Genomic DNA, 24,086 nt, shown 5'->3' with positions numbered 1-24,086 from the left:
CCTAATATGTCCCCTTTAGTGCTTTGAAAACATAAGAAGATTTGAATAATCATAAACATTTTAATTTTAAAACCCTTACTTTTATTATTTTTAATGGACTACCTGCAAATAAACAGCCGATATGCTTAAATTTTAATCACAAGCAGATCCTTCTGCACTGATCCAGTGTAAATGGTCCTCAGTCCACCAGAGGACCAGGCCAGGCACACCTTTTAAAGAAGACTGAGTTTTAGTCAGTTTTTTACTGATGGTTTTGGCTGGTCAGTCCACATTTAGAGAATATTTGGACTCACATTAAACACAAACTAGCTCTGCCATGTTTTTCAGCTGTTTGAAGCTGTCAGTGGATCAAAACTGACCATTTAATACTTCATCATATAAAGAAGTCAAAGTGAAAAACTCTCCCATATCAAGTTATTTTATCTATTTGTTTAATGATTTCTTATTAAGACCATTAAAAGCTTAATATTTTGCCATTTTGGGCTCAGCCCAATTTGTTACCTTTACATAATGATATAATTCTCTGACAATTATATTAAAATCAAATTGAATTGAGACTTATTTACTGATAAAGATGCAGACAAATATGAAGGAAGCTGATCAAAAATCACTTTATAGACAAAAAAGAACCAGTGAATTTGTCTTCACACTGAAAGTGGAGGCCAACCAATCACTTCATAAAGTTCACAGTGAGGAGCTGAATATCTAGCACCTGTTTTAGCTCAAGAGTGTTTTTATTTTATTTTACTTTATTTTATTACTTTATTTTAATTCTTACACAATGTATTCTATTACTCTCAAACTCATTCTTTTATTTCTAATCTTCTTCTTATTATTATTATTATTAATATTATTAATATTAATATAACCAGTGACCTTGTTTTAACACAAAGGGTTCTTCTATTGTTACAGGCTTGACATCATAACAATAACGTCTGATTGTGCATCAACATCTTGGAGGCTACTTCGGGAACTGCAGCTGGTTTTAGTAGTAATCTTGCTATTTTAGTGACCCATGACCTTGTTTTGATTTAACATATGACTATTATCCACAGGCAGAGCCCAGTTATGAGCTCTAAATCAATACATAAGTGCACTGGCATTACTTCAAAATCAATCTGCGCTTCTTTTCAACCAGATTCTAAAGCGGTGATGAGGTTCTGTGCTGAATGTGGGGTGACATTCATTCATCGGGCAACATTAACTCTTGTTTTAATAAAATACATTATTTAAAGTGTTTATCACCGCATACGCTGCTTTATTAGGTAAAAAATGCCCTCATTAAAGAACAAATGATCAGCTCCAGGCAGCAACAATAGTCCCATGTTTTTTTTTCAAAATCTCTGTATAATTCAGTGTGTGAGGTGTAAACAGGGAGATTCAGAGTGGTTTGGTGTGAAATGGTTCAGATGTCTTTACAGTGGTGGTGATAGGAACCAGGGGTCGCCATGACTACAACACAAATATAGACTTTTTATTTACTATCCAGAACCACCAGTGAACCTACACGAGTCTTCTGAGTTTATATGGAATGTTGATGATGGAAAATAGCGGAAAATCTGAAATAATAAGTTTTCTTTGGGGACTATTTTGCCTCACAGCGCCCTGCATGTATCCCTCCACGATGAACGGAGTTTAAGTTCTCTAAACTATCATAAAACAGTGTCTCAGTCATCAGGCAGTGAATTCATAACCATTTCATGTAGTAACTTTCTGTGAGGGAGCTTTTAGAGGTGGACATCTGGTTCCTATCACCACCACTGTGAACAGTTCTGACTCGGTAAGTTTCTCTAGAACGGAGTGTTTCACACCAAACCACTCTGAACCACTCTGTTTACATCTTAACCATTTAATTATGAAGTAAATTTGAATAGTTAGTGCAGTTACCCTTTAATTTCTGACAGTGGTCCCTCACTGGACTGTGTGAACGTCCATAACTCGGCTATTTTTAGCCTGAAGTGAAGTATTTTCACACTCAGTAGTACTACAATAATTCAATTTATTAGAAATGCATTAGAAAAGAATTAAAACACTATATGCTTTTATATATGCAGGGATTAACTGCAGTAGTGAGAAATGCAGGCGCCCCTCCGTAATTAGCAGCTACTCAGGAGAGGCTCGCTCGCTCATCAGAGCACTTTCTGAGACTCTGTACAGCAGCAGACAACATGATAGTACATAATCAATAATCAGGCATCTATAATTCAGTGCATGTGTGAGTGCTGGTCTCAGTGTGGCTTTAAATTATACACAAAAAACAAAATATATATAAAACTTGACTCAAATGTGTGCTCCGTCTCGGAGCAGAGGTGCGAGGAAGCAGGTCAGAGCAGGTTGACCCCATGTTTGAGCAGGCGGTGCCGAGCTTTACTGGGCAGAGAGAAAGCGCTGTCCTGGGCGTTGGGTATCCCAGAGTTTCTGGAGGACGCCCCCTGCTGGAGGAAGAAGGTCTCTTGTGCGGCAGTGCGGGTTCCGTACACGGCACAGCCTGCGTTCCTGAAACAGCCGAGCACACGTTACAGACGTCTCACCTCAAACACACCTGCAGAGCAACACCAGTGAAACGGCACAGAAACAGGCCTCACTTTATCTTACATTATAATCACTTGTAGAACATTTATAGATGTTTTAAATCAAAATTTTGGCTGAAATTGGTCAAAACTGGCACTTTTGGTTTTTTTTTAGCTGAAAGAGAAAAATTGTCAGCATAAATAAAACCATCAGGTAAAGACAGCTAGAACCTGTAGAACCATGAACACCCAAAGAACAGAGCAACGCTATAATCCCTTGTAGATCATCTACAGATGTTTTAATAATTTGGGCTGAAAATGGTCAAATGTGGCACTTTCAGTCGAATTAAACCATGTTTTCATCAGGTAAAGAGAGATAAACTCACTAATGCTTCACACTTAAAAAAGATGGTTCTTCAAGGGTTCTTTAGTAACCCTGTAGAACCATGAACACCCAAAGAACACTTTGGTTCTTCAGATTGATGGAGAATGTGTTTTATATGGTTCTTTGCAGAACTTTTTTGAAAAGGGTTCTATATAACACCAAAAAGGGTTATTCTACTGTTACAAGCTAGACTTCGTAACAATAGAAGAACCCTTCTTGGTGCTGTATAGAACCCTTTTCAAAAAGGTTCTGTATAGAACCATCTACAGCACATTCTCCATCAATCTGAAGAACCATTTAGCAATGCAAAGAACCCTTTAATCATGCAAAGGGTTCTTGGATGTTGATGGTTCTATATAAAAACATTTTCTTTACTAAAGAACTTTGAAGAACCATCATTTTTAGAGTGTGGTTGGGCTGCACTTTGGGTCTTCTGGCTGATGACCGTACACTCTTAAAAAAAAGATGGGTTCTTAAGTAACCCTTTGAAGAAGCATGTAGAACCATTAACACAAAGATGCATTTGCATGCCTAAAATGGTTCTTCAGATTGATGGAGAATGTGTTGCATATGGTTCTATACAGAACTTTTTGGAACATGGTTCTGTATAGCATTAAACATTTCTTCTATTGTTACAATCATAATAGAAGGAACCCTCTTTAGTTCTATATGGAACCATATGCAGCATGTTCTCCATCAATCTGAAGAACCATTTCACCATGCAAAGAACCGTTTAAGTATGCAAAGGGTTCTTTGGGTGTCCATGGTTCTATACAGAACCATTTTCTTCTAAAGAACTTTGCAGAACCATCATTTTAAAAGTGTGGTTAGGTGGCATTTTTGTTCTGGCTGATGACTACACACTTACAAGAGATGGTTCTTTAAGGGTTCTTGAAGAACCATGAACACTCAAAGATGCGTTTGCATGCTTAAAATTGTTCTTCAGATTGATGGAGAATGTGTTGCCTATGGTTCTATACAGAATCTTTTGGAAAATGGTTCTATATAGCATCAAAAAGTTCTATTGTTACAAGCTTCACAGCATAACAGAAGAACCCTCTTTGCAGCATTAATCTGAAGAAGCATTTCACCATGCAAAGAACCCTTTAAGAACGCAATGCATCTTTGTGTGTTCATGGTTCTTGTCTTCACTAAAGAACCCTTGAAGAACCACCTTTTTTAGAGTGTAGCTAACTGGTTATTGTTTCTATAACTCTATTAATATTAATAACTAAAACTGGCTTTAATATCAAACACATTAAATAATATTAAACCGTAAGACGCAGACCTGATGATGGCCTCCTGCAGCGTGTCCGAGTGTGAGAAGTGCGAGTGCAGCAGAGCCGTGGCCTTCACAAACGGACGATCCTGAGATCCAGCAGAACGACCGCAAACATTCGCTGGAACACAAGACAATTCATAAAACACTCAGCAGGTCATTTACACTAATTACAGAAAGAAAAAAACACAATCACAAAAAGAACATACAGAAATACAGACATGCACACAGTCGTATGAGGAGGTTCAGTGTAAATAGTGAACAGATCCTCTACAGAGACGCTACTGCACATCTCAATACACAGTCACTGTTTATTTACTGAATTGAGCATATCTGGCGGGAAAAGTGTGGCCCCTGTAGAGGATCTGTTTTCACTAAGGCACAGTCCCATTTCTTATTTTTAGCCCTACCCCTTGTTTTCGAGTGTTGCCCCTTGGAACAGGGTAGTGGTTGAAATCTTCCCTCTGAAATGGGACCCTCAAATAAAAAGAGCATCACTTCATTAACAGCTACCAGCGCTGCTCTGTAGGCGACCCTGCCAGTCTGCAGTGACAGCAGAGGAGGGTAAAGTTCAGCTCCTCACTGCTGGGCTTTAGTTACATTTAGGGCATCATATGATCTTCAAAGAGGGGGGCAATTATTTATTATCACCCACCCCTAATTCTTCAGTGATATGAAGCTGAAGTCAGATATTCACCAGCTTCTTGTTCGAATTTCCCATTCCACCTTAAATGGTGCAGCAGTTACATTCTGGAGCTTCAGGCGTCAGAACTGCTGGACTATTTAAGGTGGAACGGGAAATTTTGAACAAGAAGCTGGAGAATATCTGACTTCAGCTTCTCACATTTGTGTGTTTCTTTGGTCTCTTGTTCTCTATCCTGTTGGTTTTTTCTTTTTTCTCATAACTCTCTGTTTGGAGTCTCTGAAAAACCTCCGTTTGGAGGGTCATGTAGCCCCAACACTTCACCCTCCCCCTCTATCTCAACAAGAATTGGGACACCCTACCCCTAGACGTGAACGCACAAAACAGAGGGCTAAGGGCTGAGTGGTAGGGGCGAGGGGTGAAATGTGATTGGGTCTTAGAAAACCAACAATATGTACAAAGTGGGGTCCAAAAGTCTGAGACCACACAGAAAATCTGGGATTTTTATTTAGGGGGGTGGGCTAACCTGCCCACCCAGAGAGGATCTCTTCCAGTGAAGCTTGAGTTCAGATGACTCTCGAGTGAATCTGATCTGCTGATCAGAGGCTTTTACACAAACCTGAGGAGTCAAACCTGAGCAAACACGGTCATTAAATCAGAGCAAACACTAAGAAATCCCGAAATTTATGTAAATATTTCAAAGATTCTACTTTTCACTCGAACTGATATCCTAAAAACTCTATTAAAAATATATTCAATTAGAAATGAAGGGAAAAAAATGCAGCATTTTCATGGGTGCTCTCAGACCTTTCGACCCCACTGTAGTGTAACCAGGAGCTGGGGTGGTGGATTGGGGGGTCGAGGAGGGGTGTGGGGGGCTGTTTTCTCAGGTACCTATGTACACACATGCGCACACACACACACACACACACACACACACACACACACACACACACACACACACAGTACTGTGTGTATTTAGGCACCTGAGAAAGTCAGAATAAAAAAGATTTTAAAAATGTAGAATGAAAAGGCTCTTTATCACTTGAAAATGTGTTTATCACAGATAAATCATAACAATAAAAATATATTTTAAACAGATTGTAGCCCTAATTCACAAATACATTTAAAATAACTATCAACTTCTTGTTCGTTACATAACAGCCATGAACAAAGATGCCTAAAGTCGTGTGGATTTGGTTCACAACTGTTTCATATTCAGAAGAGGGTTTGAATATGAGCTTTTTAAACCACTGAGCACTGTCCCTGGCGCAGGGGACTCACTGGTCAGCGTGTTCTGGATGCAGTCATAGTGTGCAAAGGTGTACGGCCCCTGAGCTCCGGGGGTCCCGGGGGAGGTCGTCCGGAGATGAGCCTCCAGGCCGTTCAGAGAGGCCAGACTGCTGTGATACTGCAGGAAGAGGAACAGCAAAGTTAAAGAGACAGTTCGGTGAAGGGGGGTTGGGTGGTTGCGGTTCCACATCGCCTTATATTTGTATGATCATTGACAAACGATGAGTTGTGACATTGATAGTGAAATGAAAAGGAAGAAAAAAAATAAAATGATGTCCCCCGAAAAATGGGGGTTGTGGTGTGGCCAAGGAATACTGGTCCGGGAATATATAATAATAATTTAATTCTAATAATAATTTAATAAAAAAATTATATATATATATAGAAAAATAAACAACTAAAATCAACTTTTCTGGCTCCGTCTTTAAAGAACTTTAAAAGAACTTGACAGGAGCGGTGTTTTGTGAGGCAGCGGTAAGGGCGGGAACAGACGCAAACAGACAATCCGCCATAGAGCAGACCGTCTCATTTCAGTTCCGCCTTCGCGGTTCCGCCTTTGAAGGATCCAGCCCCTGAATTGGGGTACACAGAGTATGTCTAATAGTCTTGATTATGTGGTTTCTGACCCTGTACACCTCCCTGTTATCTAACTAAAGTGGACCGATGGAAAGTCTCTGTTTACATGCTCACTACAAGTAATCAGAACCAAAATGATGCATAGAGAACCGCTTAGTGTAGACGTTACCATGACAACCAGCATCACGTGAGTCCAGTCAGAGTGAGATGAGCAGCAGTGAGCAGCGCTTGTGTTTTTAATTGCTTTAAAATGATGTCAGACTCAGGAAAACGTCCTTCACATGTCCTTATTAAAGAAGGCCGAGAGGAAGACGTCGTGTTCTGAGACACATAAGCTGGACGTCCGTCCCACCGCCGTCTTTTAAAGATCAGAGCATAAACTTCGTCTCCTCTGCAGACCAGTTTCTGCTCCGCCATGCTGAACGGTATAAACTTTCACTATGGCGCGACAAACATGATCAGAACGGACTTAAACTTTCCGATAGGGAATGTAATCAGATACAGGCATTTACACGGATATTATTCTTCTATTTAACAGATTATTTACAGGATTGCCCACCTCGATTAATCGGATAGAAACTGTATTCCGAATGACCTCAATCGGACTAGATTTTTCTGACTGAGGTGGATACATGAACGTATTCTATTCTGACTGAGCTATTAGTTGGATTATTAACGGATTATTAGGCTGCGTGTAAACGTGGCTAGTGAGTCGTGTGTCTCCAGTAACCACATAAGCACAATGTGTGACTGGTGCAAGTCGGTGGGTCACCTGTCACACACAAATAACATTAAACAGCTATATTAGACTTGCTACTTACATTAAGAGAGCTTGTATTATTCTTGGCTACATTAGCATCATAGCTCTAGTGCTAAAACTAAAGAAGCAAACTTCCGACAACAAGGGTTAGTTTTCCCAAACAGAGATTAAGCCCAGTATCAATTTTCTATTTAACAGAAAAGACCCTGTCCAGGAAACTGACCCCCACATACAGTCACGTGCAAAAGTTTGGTCAAATTAAGTGAAAATAAGTTATATAAGCCTCTACAGAGAACACACTTAAATATGGCATGTTCTGAAAATTTGAGTGCAAAAACATACGGGAAAAAATTAATCATAAAATATAAAAATTGAGCCATAACTTTTGCGCATGCTGCATTTCATGTTTACATTTTTCCCCAAAAAGCTAAACTTAGCACATAAACAGTTATTCTGTGTTAAAATGTGCAAAAGTGTGATATCTGGGGAGCATCTGTTAATTTATTTACACTTAAAATCAACAACAAATTGTGTTTTATGGAGAGGAATTTGTGCCAAATTGCAGTCATTACAGTGGAAAAATGACACAGCTTTACTTTTCCATAGTGACGTGTGGTTTATGGGCAAAAATGAAAAGCAAAGTTTTCATGTCGCTTGACTTCTTTACAGTAAAGCAGTAAGATTTAAACACCAAAATGCTGAATTTATGTCCAAATTTAATACAAACCCCTTTGAAACGTAATGAACACACAGCCATACTGCTTTATTTAGTGGTTGTATAGTGCAGTGAGTATCACCTCTGCCTTCTAAGCTGTAGACTAGGGTTCAATCAATAAGAGTCCTTGGGCAAGACTCCTAACACTGCCTTCACCTACCTGTGTAAAAATGATCAAACTTGCTCTGTTGTTGCTCTGGATAAGAGCGTCTGCCAAATGCCATAAATGTGAATGTTTATAGCACATTAATGTGCAGTCACAACAGTGAAAAAAGAGAAATGCAAAATAATATTTTTTGTTTTTCAAAGATTTTTGATTTCTTTTAAAGTGAAGTTGAAAGATTTAGATTTATGATGAGAATAAATATTTAAAAATACTTTAAAGAAATGCCATCCCACATTTTCATGTTTAGTCAGTAGGCGGAGCCTTATTTTAGTCACACCCCTGCATTTTCTGGTGAGCAGTTAGATCCCATTGTTTCGAAGTAAATCCCAAAGTCCCAAAGTCTGAAAATCAGTGTGGAACATTAAGAATCGTCATATTTTCTGCAGTTCAGCACTTTTTAGTGTTTTAATGTAAAATATGATGATTTTCTGTGTGAACAGCTGTTCAAAGCTGTGTTTGCTGGTCATGAACTGAGTTTTTGAGCTCAAAATGAGCTAAAATTGTCACCGAAACAGACACTACTGAAACATCTGGTAAAGTCTGGTAGAGTTATGATTGTTTTGGTAGTGACAAAATGAAATTTTCAATCATTAGTTTTAATAAAATAAACATAATTAAGGTCTTGAGTCACTCAAAGCTAAAGTCCAACTCGGCTGACTTTGAACCAGTTCAGTACAGTGATCCATACTGGTTTTCAGTAAAGAACTCAAGTAACTTGAAAACAATGTAACAGAACTTTTGCTTTACATTTTGGCAAACGTTCCACACGTAACCACGAAAAAGCAGGTAGTGCTTTAAAAGACTACCCAATAAAGTGTTCATGAATGAAAAATGAGCTGATTTATGGTTATTAATTAGGTCACAAAGACCTTAAAATTATTATTAAGCATTTACAACACAAATAAAAAGGGCAACAGTGACCTGTCGTTTGCCTAATAGTGAACCCCCAAACATTTACACTGTTAAACGTCAGATTATGATAATCTGATTTACTTTGTCTTCATCAGTCAGCACTAAACCTGTCAGCTTCAGCACATATTCATATTTATTGGCACACTTTTCCCCTTTTTATTAATGTTATAACTGCTTAATGATTAATGAAGTGGTTATGACCTAACTAATAACAATTAACAATTATTAAACGATTCATAAATGCTTTGTAAGGGTGGTCTTATTTTAAAGTGGTACCAAAAAGGTGAAAGTGTGGTGCACAAATTTCTCTCCATATAATCTGACTTTTGCATCTGATCGATGACATTTGGGGCAAGAAATTGTGTAAAAGAGATTTTTAACCACTGCTTTTCAAACTGACCACTTCATCCTTGGCACTAGGGTGTGTGTTGAAGCTCGGTTCCACCAGCAGAGCTAGAACCAGCCCCCTGACTCGGTGCTGATACAGAAGCATGGGCTCGAGAGACGCTTCAGCATGAGCCCCGCACTCCTTCGCCGTCTCTCTACCCGTCTCCTTACTCTCCCTCACTTGATTTGGCTCCTTGCTCCCTCCCTGGTCGTTCCTGCCGCTCGTCTGGTCGTTAATCGGCCCCAGTTTGGCTAAACTCTCGCTCAGCTGGTGGCTGAAGTCGTCCTGCTCTGAACGATGTCCATTCAGGAGTGAACTGACTTCAGAATTTTCACTTGGATTCTCGTCTTTCGCTGAAGTTTCTCTCTCCAAATCCAACTGCTCACCTTCCTGGACGCTCACTCTGCTACTTCCACCTATACTGCCCCCTGTGACCTTATTCGGAAGTGTCCCATTGGGCAGACCGCGGTCACGTGACTCAGGAGGGGTGCCTCCGTCTGACTGGCTCACGAGGCTGGAGCGGAGCGGCGTGCTGACCAGTGAGGGGAACGGGCTGAAGCAGGATTCGTCAGAGAGGGAGGAGCGAGGGGAGGAGGGGAGCGTCTGATAGGACAGCTGCGGGAAGTGGGCGGGGTCAAACTCGGCCAGGTCCTGATCGGCGATTGGTGTGTCGGAGAGAGTGCGGGAGAGGCGGGACTTCCTAGGACGGGTGAGAGGCTGAGGGCCGCCGTTGGACCTGAGGGTGGAAGAGAGAAGAGAGACGCATTAAGGCCGTAGTCCTGCGCCAGAGACAAAACGTCGGAATAGGACATCAGGTAGGTTCTATGATGATGCAGCCAATGAATCAGCAGTGAAGCACACAGAACAGTCTGAGAACAGCCACTACAGCGAAACTGCATTTGCAGTAGGATTTTAAACTGCAGGGTTGCTAAGGCAACCAGAAATAGTGTGTTTCACTCACAAGCTCTTTCTCCATCACGCAGGGTTGCCAGCTTTGTGGTTTTCCCCAAAAAATTCCGGTTAGTCTAAGGCCCAATCCCATTTCACCCCTCGCCCTACCACTGAGCCCTTAGCCCTCTGTTTGCGTGTTCTCGTCTAGGGGTAGGGTGGGGCGAAGTGTTGGGGCTACATGACCCTCCAAACAGAGGTTTTTCAGAGACTCCAAACAGAGAGTTATGAGAAAAAAAGAAAAACTGGCAAGATGGAGAACAAGAGACCAAAGAAGCCCACAGATGTGAGAATTTTCTCTGTAAAAATATTACAATAACCACTGTATTGTCTTAGTTTAATGTCGTTTCAGTGTATTATGGTCGTTTTATTCATAACAAGCATAAAAAATCGCTAACTGCATGCTAATGTCTCGGTAGCTAGCTAGCTAATTTTCCCGTTCCACCTTAAATAGTCTAGCAGTTCTGACACCTGAAGTGCCAGAATGTAGCTGCTGCACCATTTAAGGTGGAACGGGAACATTCAAACGAGAAGCTGGTGAATATCTGACTTCAGCTTCATATCACTGAAGAATTAGGGGTGGGTGATAATAAATAATTGCCCCCCTCTTTGAAGGCATATGATGCCCTAAAATGTAACTAAAGCCCAGCAGTGAGGAGCTGAACTTTACCGTCCTCTGCTGCAGAGCAGCGCCAGTAGCTGTTAATGAACTCATTTTACTTTTTATTTTTATTTGAGGGTCCCATTTCAGAGGGAAGATTTCAACAGCCATAACATTCTGACCACCTCCTTGTTTCTACGCTCATTGTCCATTTTATCAGCTCCACTTACTATATAGGTGCACTTTGTAGTTCTACAGTTACAGACTGTAGTCCATCTGTTTCTCTGATACTTTGTTAGCCCCCTTTTACCCTGTTCTTCAGTGGTCAGGACCCCCATGGACCCTCACAGAGCAGGTACTATTTGGGTGGTGGATCATTCTCAGCACTGCAGTAACACTGACGTGGTGGTGGTGTGTTAATGTGTGTTGTGCTGGTGCGAGTGGATCAGACACAGCACTGAAATTCAATGTGTGGTCTTCTCTTTTCGTTTTTGGGGTATATTGAATCAAATAAATTATGAAAGGGTGTTTTTCATACATTTATAGGTTTTTTCTCTCAGTCATGATGGGGTAAATTACCCAACAGTCTGAGTCTGAAGCATTTAGTAGCAATTATATCATAACCTGCTGCCGTTCTGACGCTTTTACTGCACACTTTAGACTGTAAATATTGCTGCTACTGTTAGTTATGTTTCTACTCATTGTGTTGTAACTACCTCATGCCACTTAGTGCAACACCTGCCCTCATGTAAACACAACAAATCTGTCTTATATGCTTATTTAAATATGCAAACAGATATACTTTTATTTCTACTTTCTTACACTTTACTCTAACTTTTGTCTCATTTTTTCTTTCTGGCTAATTTATGGCTACCTTCACATTACCAAGCAATCTGATTTTTTGCCCTAATGTGACTCAGGTCTGATGTTTTCAGAGCTGTGTGGACGCAAATCTGATCGTTTCAAATCCGACCTCAGCCACTTTCATATGTGGTCCTAGATCGGATACGTATCCGATTCGTGGCCATGTGACCTTAATGTGACGCTCAGATTGGAATTCATGTGCTTTTTTTCCACTGCACTGCGCCATCATTCAGCGTTACCATGGCAGCTGCGCCGAACAGAAGTTAAAGCCTGTAAACGGTGGAAAAGCAGCTCATCTCACCTTTTTCTCCTCCGTCTCGCTCTAATAATGAAGCTGAGAGCTGATCAGAGTTAATTATCTTCTCAGCGAAGCTCGTTCTGCTCGTTAGTTTGTGCTGATGATGAACGTGATTCATTCACGTGACGTTACTGAGTAGGATGAGCTCATGAGGGTCATTTCAGGACGCCGGTTCGTCACATTAATGACAGATTTGATTCACTTACCTAAACAAGTGTGAACCATCGGATTTGAGCAATTGTCTTATTTCTTATTTCTGCCTAATTTATGTCAGTTTATGTGCAATTATATGTTTTGCTCCTGTAACACTGCAATTTCCCTTTGGGATCAATGAAGATAAATTACTCTGTTTTTGAACTTTACCTGCATGAGTTGTCCACTGGGGGGCAGCGCAGCGTGTACAGCTCAGAGGGGGTCAGGAACACGGTTGTTGTGACCGTGCTGGACAGCGGTGAAACCCCGGAGGTCACACCGTTAGCTCTCAGTCTGTGGTCCTGTAGTGAGACAGGGCTGGTGAGCAGCTCTGATATGTAACAGTGTTTGTGTCAGCAGGTGTCTGTGTGTTTTACCTGGCTGTAGGTTTCTGTCTCGTGCACCATCACCTTGACTGTGAGCTCTGGAGGCATCTGTGTGCTCACCACCCTGTACACACACACACACACACACACACACACACACATAAATACAGGTAAGCAGAGTTAGCATAGCACAGGGGTGTCCAAGTCCGGCCTCAGGGCCAAATGTGGCCTTCTGTTTTAGAGTATGTTATAAGTGGCCCACCAGCCAGAACACTGCAGTTCTTCATTTCACCAGCTGGGGGCAGCAGTAACATTACAGTGTAATGTGCTGCACTGCGGTAACGAAGTTAGCTAACGTTTAAGAGCCCGTCTTCTCTGACTGACCTGCAGCTTCATTTACTGACCCACATTTAGTCCAGACCGCATCCATAAAGCTCATCTAACACTGAGATCCGCAGATTTAGATGGAAATTTAAACTTTTTTCATTGAGAGCCACAGAAAATGAGCCTCACAGCATGAACATTACAGTAAACACTCAGGAGAGAAACTACAGCAGCTCCACAAGTCTCACAGCACCGACTTCTATCAGAGCAAATTGAGCAGATCAGTAAATATTAACTCTTTAAAGTAAAAAAAAACGGCTGTTAATGCTGTTTAATCTGCTCTGCTTGTTTAATAAAGTGATTTCTGAATACGGTCGCTGCATTTATTTGATATGTAAAGAGCATCGTCTAAAAAACGGAATCATTTATACATTTTTGTTTAGTTTGTCTCACAAATTATATTTCTGAACAAGTAAACACTTGGATAGGAATATGATTAATACATTATATATGTTTTACTGTCACTCTTAAACAATTTAATTATTTGTTTTATGCACTTACTGATCCAAATTGCTGTGAATGAGAAATCCAACAATAAAAGATGCCCCGTGCATTTTTTACACAGTTATAGGAAACACTGTAGTTCACAGAAAGCTCAGAATCTATGTGCTGATGCTTTGAAAATGTAATATTTTCGAATCATTTGTGAGTAATATTTCAGCTCTCGAGTATTTTCACACAATTGTTGACACAAGTTTGGACACCTCTGGCCTCGTATAACATTAAAACAGCAGCAGTGGTTCATCCTGAATCCTTAATTTCGGCCATGTTTATAGATAACAGTATATAAATACACCATTCAGGCATAACATTCTGACCACCTCCTTGTTTCTACGCTCAGTGTCCATTTTATCAGCTCCACTTACTATATAGGTGCACTTTGTAGTTCTACAGTTACAGACTGTAGTCCATCTGTTTCTCTGATACTTTGTTAGCCCCCTTTTACCCTGTTCTTCAGTGGTCAGGACCCCCATGGACCCTCACAGAGCAGGTACTATTTGGGTGGTGGATCATTCTCAGCACTGCAGTAACACTGACGTGGTGGTGGTGTGTTAGTGTGTGTTGCGCTGGTCTGAGTGGATCAGACACAGCAGTGCTGCTGGAGTTTTTAAACACCTCATTGTCACTGCTGGACTGAGAATAGTCCACCAACCAAAAATATCCAGCCAACAGCGTCCTGTGGGCAGCGTCCTGTGACCACTGATGAAGGACTAGAGGATGACCAACACAAACTGTGCAGCAGCAGATGAGCTATCGTCTCTGACTTTACACCTACAAGGTGGACTGACAAGGTAGGAGTGTCTAATAGTGTGGACAGTGAGTGGACACAGTGTTTAAAAACTCCAGTAGCACTGCTGTGTCTGATCCACTCATACCAGCACAACACACACTAACACACCACCACCACGTCAGTGTTACTGCAGTGCTGAGGATGATCTGGTTAGAGGTTCTGAATGTCAGTTTCGATTACTTTTTGATTAATCGGCCAGCCCTACATTAACACCTATTTTATTTATTTATTTATTTATTTTATATTATTTTACTACTGAACATTTTTGGTTGGTGGGCAATTCTGAATTAGCTGAATCTCACAATGACTCTTCATCATTTTAGAATTTAATATGTCTAACAGTAAAAAAAAAGGACGTTTCCAAGCATTTTATGATTTTAAAATTTAAGACTATATAAGATGTTTTAAGGATCTGTGGGAATTCTAAACATCAAACACGTCTTGGATTGTAAATGTTATTTGTTAGCAGAAGCTACATTTGATTTTCCTTAAAAAGCCTCTTATGAACAGCAAAAAGCTTTTTTTGGATGCTGCTCGATAACCAGTACATGAAAACAGCATTATCTACTGTGAGGTTGATATAAGGTGAGTGTTATGATTTGAGAACTTATATCTCACAATAAATAAATTAATGTGTCCAGTGAAGAACTGCTTTACATGATTCCCACCCACCTTCCCCGGTACAGCACACATCCTGCTAACACCAGGGGGCAGCGCTGACACGCCTGCAGGATGAGGGCGGCCTTCAGCAGCAGCAGGGGGTCAATCTGAGAGCAACCAAGAGAAAGAGATCAATAATAAGAGTAAATTAGCTTCAAACACCAAGGAGTAAATTAAAGGTACAGTGTGTGACATTTGGGGGGATCTATTATCAGAAATGGAATACAGTAAACAAAACCATGTATTCATTAATGTATGAAAACCTGTAATGTAAACCTGTAACTACGAATCGTTGTGTTTTTGTTAGATTAGAATGAGCCCTTCATATCTACATATGAAGCGGCTCCTCTTCCAACAGAGGCTGCCGCCGCCATGTTTCTACAATAGCCCAGAATGGACAAGCCAAACACTGACTCTAGAGGGCGCCTTTTACAATTTATGCTGAAGCGGCAGCTTGACTTTGGTGGCGCTGTAGCTCCGGCTGGAAGACGCAAGAAGAAGAAGAATCAGTGGTTGCATTTTGTGTGTTGTGAGAAGTTTGAGAACCCAAGTTTTAACAAATCGAGGATCAAACTTATTATGTAGCACAATAAAAAGTGATGGAGAGTGAATCCTCAACATCAAAGAGGAGATAACATGAAGAAGCAAAACAAAATCTGGAAGACGATGACAGAAAACCTGATGGCCACCATAGGTTCTACTACACGCTTGGAAAGGGAGGGGTGAAGGAGGGAGATTCATCTGCACTTCAGCACTAGATGCCACTAAATCTTACACACTGTGCCTTGCAAGTGGCAGTTCAGCAAAACTGTAATCAAGTTTTTGGCCAACAAGGCTAAAGTGTGAAATTGATTTCCTGCTTTTTTTGCACTGGAGCTAAAAGGCTAATGTAGCTAACAAGTAATGGAAGCCTATACCCCACCAGTTAGCACGGTGCTAAAACAAGTAATCTCTAATAGACTTAATTATGTGGTTTCTAACAATGTATCACACACTGTAATCTATAAACATGGACTAAAGTACATTAGCATAGCTAAAAACAGTAGCAGCCACTTAAACAGCACATCTTCTATAAATCATACGTCAAAAATGTTTTAGCTGAGCTAAAGGCAAAGTTAGATTTTTTGCTGGACTTTCGCTTTAATGGCAGCATTATGAATCAGCTACAGATTGCAGATCGGTCATGTTTGCTCATTTCGCTCTGTACGCACATGTGTGGAGTCGATGGTCCTCAGGCAGCTGAAGATGTGGTGCAGCTCAGTGGAGCCGCCCTGCAGGTGGGAGAGATAACGCGCCCAGCGCAGAGCCAGCTCCTCCTGACTGTGTACCTGCAGCACAACAAACAGCAACAGTTGGTTAACATGTAATAGAAAAGCAACAATATATAAAACATTCATATGATCCACACAGTCACTCTGACAGACTGTAATACTCTACAGGATGTGTAGGGGGCGATATGGCTTCTACTGTTTCATTTAAAAAGCCTCTATAATGTTCATATGATCCACACAGTCACTCTGACAGACTGTAATACACTACAGGAAGTGTAGGGGGCGATATGGCTTCTACTGTTTCATTTAAAAAGCCTCTATAATGTTCATATGATCCACACAGTCATTCTGACAGACTGTAATACACTACAGGAAGTGTAGGGGGCGATATGGCTTCTACTGTTTCATTTAAAAAGCTCTATAATGTTCATATGATCCACACAGTCATTCTGACAGACTGTAATACTCTACAGGAAGTGCAGAAGTGTAGCAGATAAAGATTAGACTAAATGCTGGAGTGCTCCTTTAGACTGCATGTACAGTCAGAGCAGTGATGAGGAGATAAATGGGGTCCGTTACCTGATAGCTCTGCCGGACTGGGCCGTTATAGAAACAGAAAAGGTCAATCAGCTGATCCAGAAACGCACAAACACTAACATCAGGAATGTCTGCTACACAGTTCAGCGCCTGAGAGAGAGAGAGAGAGAGAGAGAGAGAGAGAGAGATTAAGTAAGACTACACGTTCTTGTCTGTGGTGGTTTTCATCTTATAAAGCTTCACTGTTCCGTTTTAAAAAGACAGTTGTCGGATTCTTGGTGATAGTTGTGTAAATCATTGACGTCACAATAATTCTTTAGGTCATTCAATCATATGACTGAAAAAAAGGCTAACGCATCATTATAAAACGGATCCGGTCCTACAATCTGATTGGCTGAGCTGTGTTTTAAGCTGTTGTACAATCAATGACCTCACAACAACTGAACTGTATCACTGTGCCATGGCATGAAAAACCCTTGTGCTGTTAATAAAATCGTCTTTGACTCTCATGCTGCTCACATAGAGTACTGAGTGTGGTGATGAAGTAAGAACATGTTTTCTGTTTAAACTGAGGGGCTGACAACTTATGTTCTTAACTAGAACTAGAACTGCTGCTCAGCTAGCTAACAGGCTAAAAGAGCCAACAGCCTAAACAGCTCCATCAATAATATCACAGACTTGAATTAAAGTACTTACAGTATGATTAACTGTAAAATTACAGTATAAAACTCTAAAAACACCATGTGAATGTTTTACACACTTCAAATGTGTTTGTCAGAAGTCGCATCAAACCCAGACTGAATCCCAAACGGCTCTGTACTCCTTAAACAGTGTTCTAGCTATGAAAGTTTAGACATTCTAGCCTCTACAGCCAAACAGTGCATCATATATGGAGTGTGGATGAGTCTGAATCCCAAATGACTGTTTCTTAGCTGTGTTTTGCTCTGTTGGGCTGCAGGATCCAGTATTTAAACTCCTATGTAGTGCACTATGTAGGGAGCAGGGAGCCGTTTGAGATTCAGCCCCAGTGTGAGAAGAGGGCGCCGCTGGATTGGTGCTAAATAAGACTCATGCTGGTAATTTAGTGACCAAAGAGTACTTATAAAGTGAAGGTTTGTGCATTAAATAGTGCTGTGATCTCATATGTTCATTGTTATACGACAAAAAGTTAAGAAGTTCATGAAATGACCGCAACATGCAGCGATGGGCCACCGAATATTTTCCTCATTCAGCGGTCAATAGTTGCTTGGCAATGAGACCATACTCTAATGGAACTACATTTCTGTGTGGAATACTTCTTTATGTCCAGTGTTATTAATAATAACTAATTATTTCTGAAATGTTGTGTATTTTATCATATTTCATGTTGCTGCCGTTTTATAAAAGCAGTAAGCCACTTGAGGCCATGCGTTACAGTGATTTTATCACAGGGAAGGGGGTTTTACTCCGCTTCGTATCGTGCCTAACAACACTCTTCCCTGTGATACAATCGCAGTAACAGGCCTCTTTGTGGCTTATTGCTTTAGTAAATCTCACATTTTCAATTTGATTTCGGTACAATTCATAATTACTGGTAAAAATATACCAAACACACAAATTCACCTGTGGGAACTATTAGTACTGCAGTTGAATACAGACAAAAACAATATAGCAGGCTGTGTTTTGATATTATTTTTCACATTAAAGTTTAGTTAATTTTAATTTTTGCAATAAAATGAGCACATTTACTTTCAGGTTATAACCCAGTATTTTTCACTACTGTGAACAGTCACTCCAGTTGTATTTGTGTATTCAGTGTGCTTTTAATAATAATAATGAATCACAATAAAATGACTAAAGTAAACTACAGTAAAATGAGATGTCATGATGCACTGAATAGGGGTGAATGATGATATCGTATCAATATTAATATATATCGGATAGCAGCATCAGCCCACAACCCCCATATTGGCCCTAAAATCAGTGGCAATGCGATCCAGGGCTCGTTGGACAGAGCACGTCACTCTACTGACCTCTGGAGTTTGGCTTCGTCACAGATTTTTAAAGTTGCTTCTTACTCCTGTGGTTTCACTCATGACGTCATCAGCGATTAGTCGACATCGACACGACTTTCAACTTTAAAACATCTGAGGTCGTGCAGCCCCTATCATGAGGTCACGCATTCAAACCCCAAACACAGAAACGGCTGGTGGTGTCGTACCCAGAGGAAGTTGTCCCTCATGTGAACGGCGTATTTGCTCTTGCGGAGCCGCAGCAGACGGACCGGAGAGGACGACAGCTCGGAAACACAGCGGCTAACGCCGGCCAGCTGACCACACAGCAGCTCCTGCTGATCCAACGGAGTCTGAAACACACACAAACAACTTACTGACCACTGCAAAACAGGGGTATATGATAAAATATCACAATACTTCAAAACATTTTCACAGTGCATGATCAGCATGACAGTATTTCACTTTTCAAAGATTTTAAAAGTTGGAACAGACAAAATAGAACCTGTAGAACCACATATAAAAATACTATAATAATAATAATAAAAAAAATATACATAGCAATACTGAATCTACAACTACATCTTAAATTTAATGTTTCACTGACTGTTCTAAATCCAATTAAAAGTGTTCTTTAAGTGCTGACAGTATCTCAGATGAGTCGATGACTCAGAAAAGCATATCGTGACATAATTTATCACGATAACAATAAAATATCGTTATATTGCCCACCTCTACTGCACACCGTCAGGAATTTAATCACACTACAGGAGCAGAAAGGTCTGCTGCCCCAGGCACATTTTAAACAGCTCTGTTTGGTGTTACTGCATTAAACCAGATTTTGTCTGAATCTGTTCATGTGAACTTGCTAATAAATGAGCCAATGTGACCGTGGTGGTCCCCCCTGCTCAGCTGGCCCATCTGGCATAGATGCTGCTCTATCGGCTAAAGTTTGCCAATATAACTGTATAAAAATTAAATATTTTTGATACTCATGTTTTTTCTCTGTTCCAACTGATCAGACGTCTAAAAAAATAAATTTAGTGACAAATCGTGCACCATATTGTTTAATGTGACAGCTCAGTAAAAAAAAAAAATACTCAGTTTTCCACCCACCAAATGTAGTCAATCATTCAGAATTGGTGTCTGACGTTTGCTTCTTTAGTATTACACTGGAGCTACAAAGCTACTGTAGCTACCAAGCATTTCAGCCACAAGGCAACACATGTAACATAAGGCAACATGGGTATGCAGTTAGCACCATCCCTGTTAGATAAAAGGTGCAGATCTGGGGTTCATGGTCACAGAGTATTATGGTAAACTGGGAGTGCTGGTGCTGTCGTCTTGCTGCCTCACGCGTTCACTCAGGTTTGTTGACTGTGGAGCGGAGCGGCGCCGACATCTCAGTGAGCCTCATGACTCTGTTACCTTCCTGGTTTCTCCCTCTTAGTGAGGCTGTAATACCTGCTGGAGTCTCTGCTGCTCTGTTACACTGTAATCTGTGATCAGTCACTCTGTACAGAACTGACTCTCTGTGTGTTTCCTTTCTTTGCCGAGTTGAACAGCTGCCCATCCTGTGGGTCTGATGCTGTTGCTTCTTCTGCCTTGATCAGGTGCCCACTGCTCACCAGCCTTCTGGACCGTCTTGACCACCATTGAGCTTCATGCTGGACAAAGCTGTGCAAACCTCACCTGCATGAACTGACCCTCCTGCTGCTGCACAGACTCAAACTATCTAATTAATCATTGATCCGCCTGTTTTCCCTGCTTTGTACTATAATACTTTATACTAACGCTGTTTACTATCCAGTGTCAACCAGAGGAGGATGGGTTCCCCTTCTGTGTCTTGGTTCCTCTCAGTGTTTCTTCCTCTTGCTCTTAGGGAGTTTTTCCTTGCCACTGTCGCCATTGGCGACGCTCATGGGGGCTCGGACCCGGATTTTTCTGTAAAGCTGCTTTGTGACAACACCTATTGTAAAAAGTGCTGCCTAAATAAACCTTGACTTGACTCGTATAATCGATGGGGTGTAAGCTTCTGTTCCTCAATAGCCACACTACCCTCATAGCTTCAGAGCTGAAACTAAAGAAGGAAACTTCAGACACCAAACGATTCTTGGCTGATGGACCACATTTGAAGTAAGGACGAGGAAAAAGAGTGTAAATTTGTTTTTTGCTGGACTATCACTTCAAACTACAGGAGGAGCAAACTGAAAAGATTTTTTTTTCATTCAATTCAAATACATTACATCTTCAGGATAGAAGTAGCATATCCCCGCCCTGGTGAGATCTCCCTCCTCCTGCACCTTCGACCGATCATACAGGAAGAAATAGATGCACCTAAACACGTGAGAAGATAAACATAAAACTATATTCAGAGGTTCTGTGGAAAGAACAGTGACTCAGAGGCGGAACACTGAATTAGTCACCATTTACAGCAGCGCTTCTTTAACTAGTGGATGTTTTATGATGGTTGCCAGGATTGAACAAGTGTACAGTACTGTGCAAAAGTCAGAGCACCCTTCGTTTATTGTGTGTCACTCTTTCCCTTTGTTCCAGCTTCCACTCTCTTCAGGCGACTCACTTTCAGTTCCTCAAAGAATCTGCAGACACACCTCCAAAGTTCAGTCTTAGAAGCTGGTTGATGATTTTCTGAAGTAATCAAACACATTCAGTGGTGTTGCGGTCTGGACTCTGGGGCGGTCAGTCCACTGTCCAGCTTCTTTGTTTGATGTGTCCATCTCCTTTTCTCAGTGAGGTTCTTCTTGACAGCTCCACATCCTTTCAGACCCTCAGCGCTGAGTCGTCTTCTCACAGTGGAAGGATGGACAGAAACACCTGTGGATGTTTTCAGATCTGAAGCAGCTTGATTTTCTCCTCTCTCTCAGAGATGAAAGCTTTAAGTGCTGTTTATCTGATGTGGGCAGTTTTGGGGGCTACCAGGTCTTCCAGGTGGTTGTTAGGAGCCACATTTTCTCTGGAGCTTTTAATCAGTTTTTAAACCCCAGTTTTGGAAATCTGAGTTTTGACTGGAAGTTAAATAAATGAAGGGTGCTCTTTGCCTTTTGCATGGCACTGCGTGTGTACACCGACACACACACACACACATATATATGTGTATATATATATATATATATATATATATATATATATATATATATATATATATATACACATACAGACACGCTGTCGGAAGAAAACCTCGTATCCCCATTTTTGTCGTTTTTTCAGTTTTTGACATCATTTGAAAATGCCTGTTGTTCTTTACATTGTGTGTTAATTTTATGATGAATGAAAAAGAAACGGCCCAAAACAACTTGGAAAAAAGTCTGGTTCCATTGACTTACATTAAAAGTAAAGTATGTTTTGTCCTTCTCCTGTAAAGTTACCATTTTGGAGATACAAGGTTTTCCTCTGACAACACCGATACATATATATCACATACAGCTGTTACATGTTAGATGTCACACCATATATATCATCACTGTCACAGCATAACTTTGCATCATTATTTTTGCAGTGAATATTTATTAATGTAAATAAAAAAACAGTTCTACAGTTCTACATGGCACCAAAAGGGGTACTTATATTGGTCCAAGCTTGACATCATAACAGCAGAACCCTATTTGGTGCTATGTAGAACCATCCTGCATCACTCTAAATAACCATTTCACCATGAGAAGAACCATTTAAGCGTGAAAATGGTTCTATATAGAACTACTCCCTTTACTAAAGAACCCTTGAAGCACCATCTTTAAGAGTGTGCTGCCACAGAGGTACGCAGACTTTAAACAGGTCATGTACAGGGTTTTAACTTCATCTTAAAGGCCTTTTGGCCTTTAAGGACCCCCAATCTCACCGTCGGGTCTCTGGCAGTGCTGTCTCAGCCATCAGTGGAGGTTGTGAGATGGACTCAGTCTTGATTAGATTTGGCCTGTTCTGCTCCCATACCCCTCTGCAGGTCAGCTCAGCCTGGACACAGCAGGACAAACAGAGCACTTTTAACCGCTTTAAACCTGCCTAACCTCTTAATGCACTCTTAGAGAACACTGAAAATGCACATACACACATCTAGAAAGACATCTAGAACATCTAAGAACAAACAGACTCTGTATAAAAGACATTTATGCCACTTTTTAATCTGTAATTTACAGTTGTAGCTTATGAACCAGTTTACCTGTCACCCTTATATAGTTAAATACAGCTCTTTAAAACCTATTTTTTCTGTTTATCCTTGACTTTATTAACTATAACTTAATTATTCAGCGTTCTAGTGAGCGTTAGCAAGACATTTCGCCCTGTTGAGCCTTTTCTACCTTTTGTTTTTTATCAAGTTACAACGGGCTTATTTTTCGATCTCCCCGTTCCACCTTAAACGCTGCAGCAGCGGCGCCGAACGAACGGGCGCCAGAACGTAAACGTCGGACTGCTGCACCATTTAAGGTGGAACGGAAAAATTCGAATAAGAAGCTTTAAATTTAAGCCCTTCGCCGCCACATTTTCACCAACCAGCATTCATTACATACTTTAACTTCACTTTTAGTTAAATTAAGCACAAAAACGTGTTAACTTTTGCTGTTAAACACTTACCAGAAGCTTGAAGGAGCACAAAACTTCCTAACTTCCCAAATTTTGAAGCCTCTCAACGCCGAAAAACTCAGAGAAAACGCTGGTTTTGGTGTAAAACATCAGTTGTAGGCTTCGAGCTTTAAGTTGGGGCACTGCGAGGATTAACTTTGGCAAAAGAGGCTAAAAAAGTCGGTGTGTTTTGGGGAGGAATGTGGGTCACAAGAGCGCCGTCATGTGAGCCAGTCTAGAAAGTAAGGCAAGCATGAAGGGCCAAAATACAGCCAGTCTGCAGCCGCACCAGGACATTCACTACATTCACATTCATTCATTTACACTACAGAGACACAGCTGACACTACACTCAAAAAAGATGGTTCTTCAAGGGTTCTGTAGTAAAGGGAACGCTCTATTTAGAACCATGAGTTCTATATAGAACCATTAAATGCGTAATTGGTTCTTTTCATGGTAAAATGCTTCTTTAGACAAAAGAAAAATGTGTTGTATTATGGTTCTATATAAGCATCAAAAAGG

At 40.7% G+C, this 24,086-nt stretch overlaps 1 protein-coding gene across 1 annotated transcript; it reads right to left on the bottom strand.

The window, feature by feature from the left end:
• Window positions 1–1,982: 1,982 nt before the first annotated feature.
• On the bottom strand, window positions 1,983–23,812 carry hps4 (HPS4 biogenesis of lysosomal organelles complex 3 subunit 2). The gene is made up of 13 exons (XM_036578206.1): window positions 23,578–23,812; window positions 22,847–22,959; window positions 21,237–21,327; window positions 19,200–19,343; window positions 17,042–17,149; window positions 16,403–16,519; window positions 15,204–15,298; window positions 12,908–12,980; window positions 12,702–12,832; window positions 9,640–10,363; window positions 6,102–6,228; window positions 4,184–4,295; window positions 1,983–2,496 (listed from the first exon to the last, which is right to left on the bottom strand). Exons 2-13 carry the CDS (start codon window positions 22,876–22,878, stop codon window positions 2,325–2,327), a joined length of 1,926 nt encoding a protein of 641 aa, XP_036434099.1. The 5' UTR covers window positions 22,879–22,959; window positions 23,578–23,812; the 3' UTR covers window positions 1,983–2,324.
• Window positions 23,813–24,086: the final 274 nt, after the last annotated feature.

The sequence above is a fragment of the Colossoma macropomum genome, unplaced genomic scaffold, assembly GCF_904425465.1.
Source record: "Colossoma macropomum unplaced genomic scaffold, Colossoma_macropomum, whole genome shotgun sequence".
NCBI classification, from domain to species: Eukaryota; Metazoa; Chordata; class Actinopteri; order Characiformes; family Serrasalmidae; genus Colossoma; species Colossoma macropomum.
This window is presented reverse-complemented; position numbering and strand designations above follow the sequence as displayed.

What these genes read in the sequence shown, in the direction of transcription:
- hps4 (XM_036578206.1), bottom strand. Translation starts at nt 22,878, where the DNA reads ATGGCTGAGACAGCACTGCCAGAGACCCGACG. An exon ending in TGAGGGACAACTTCCTCTGG is followed by an intron (nt 17,150 to 19,199) that starts GTACGACACCAC and finishes TCTCTCTCTCAG; the next exon opens with GCGCTGAACTGTGTAGCAGA. An exon ending in CCAGTGGACAACTCATGCAG is followed by an intron (nt 10,364 to 12,701) that starts GTAAAGTTCAAA and finishes TTCCACCCTCAG; the next exon opens with GTCCAACGGCGGCCCTCAGC.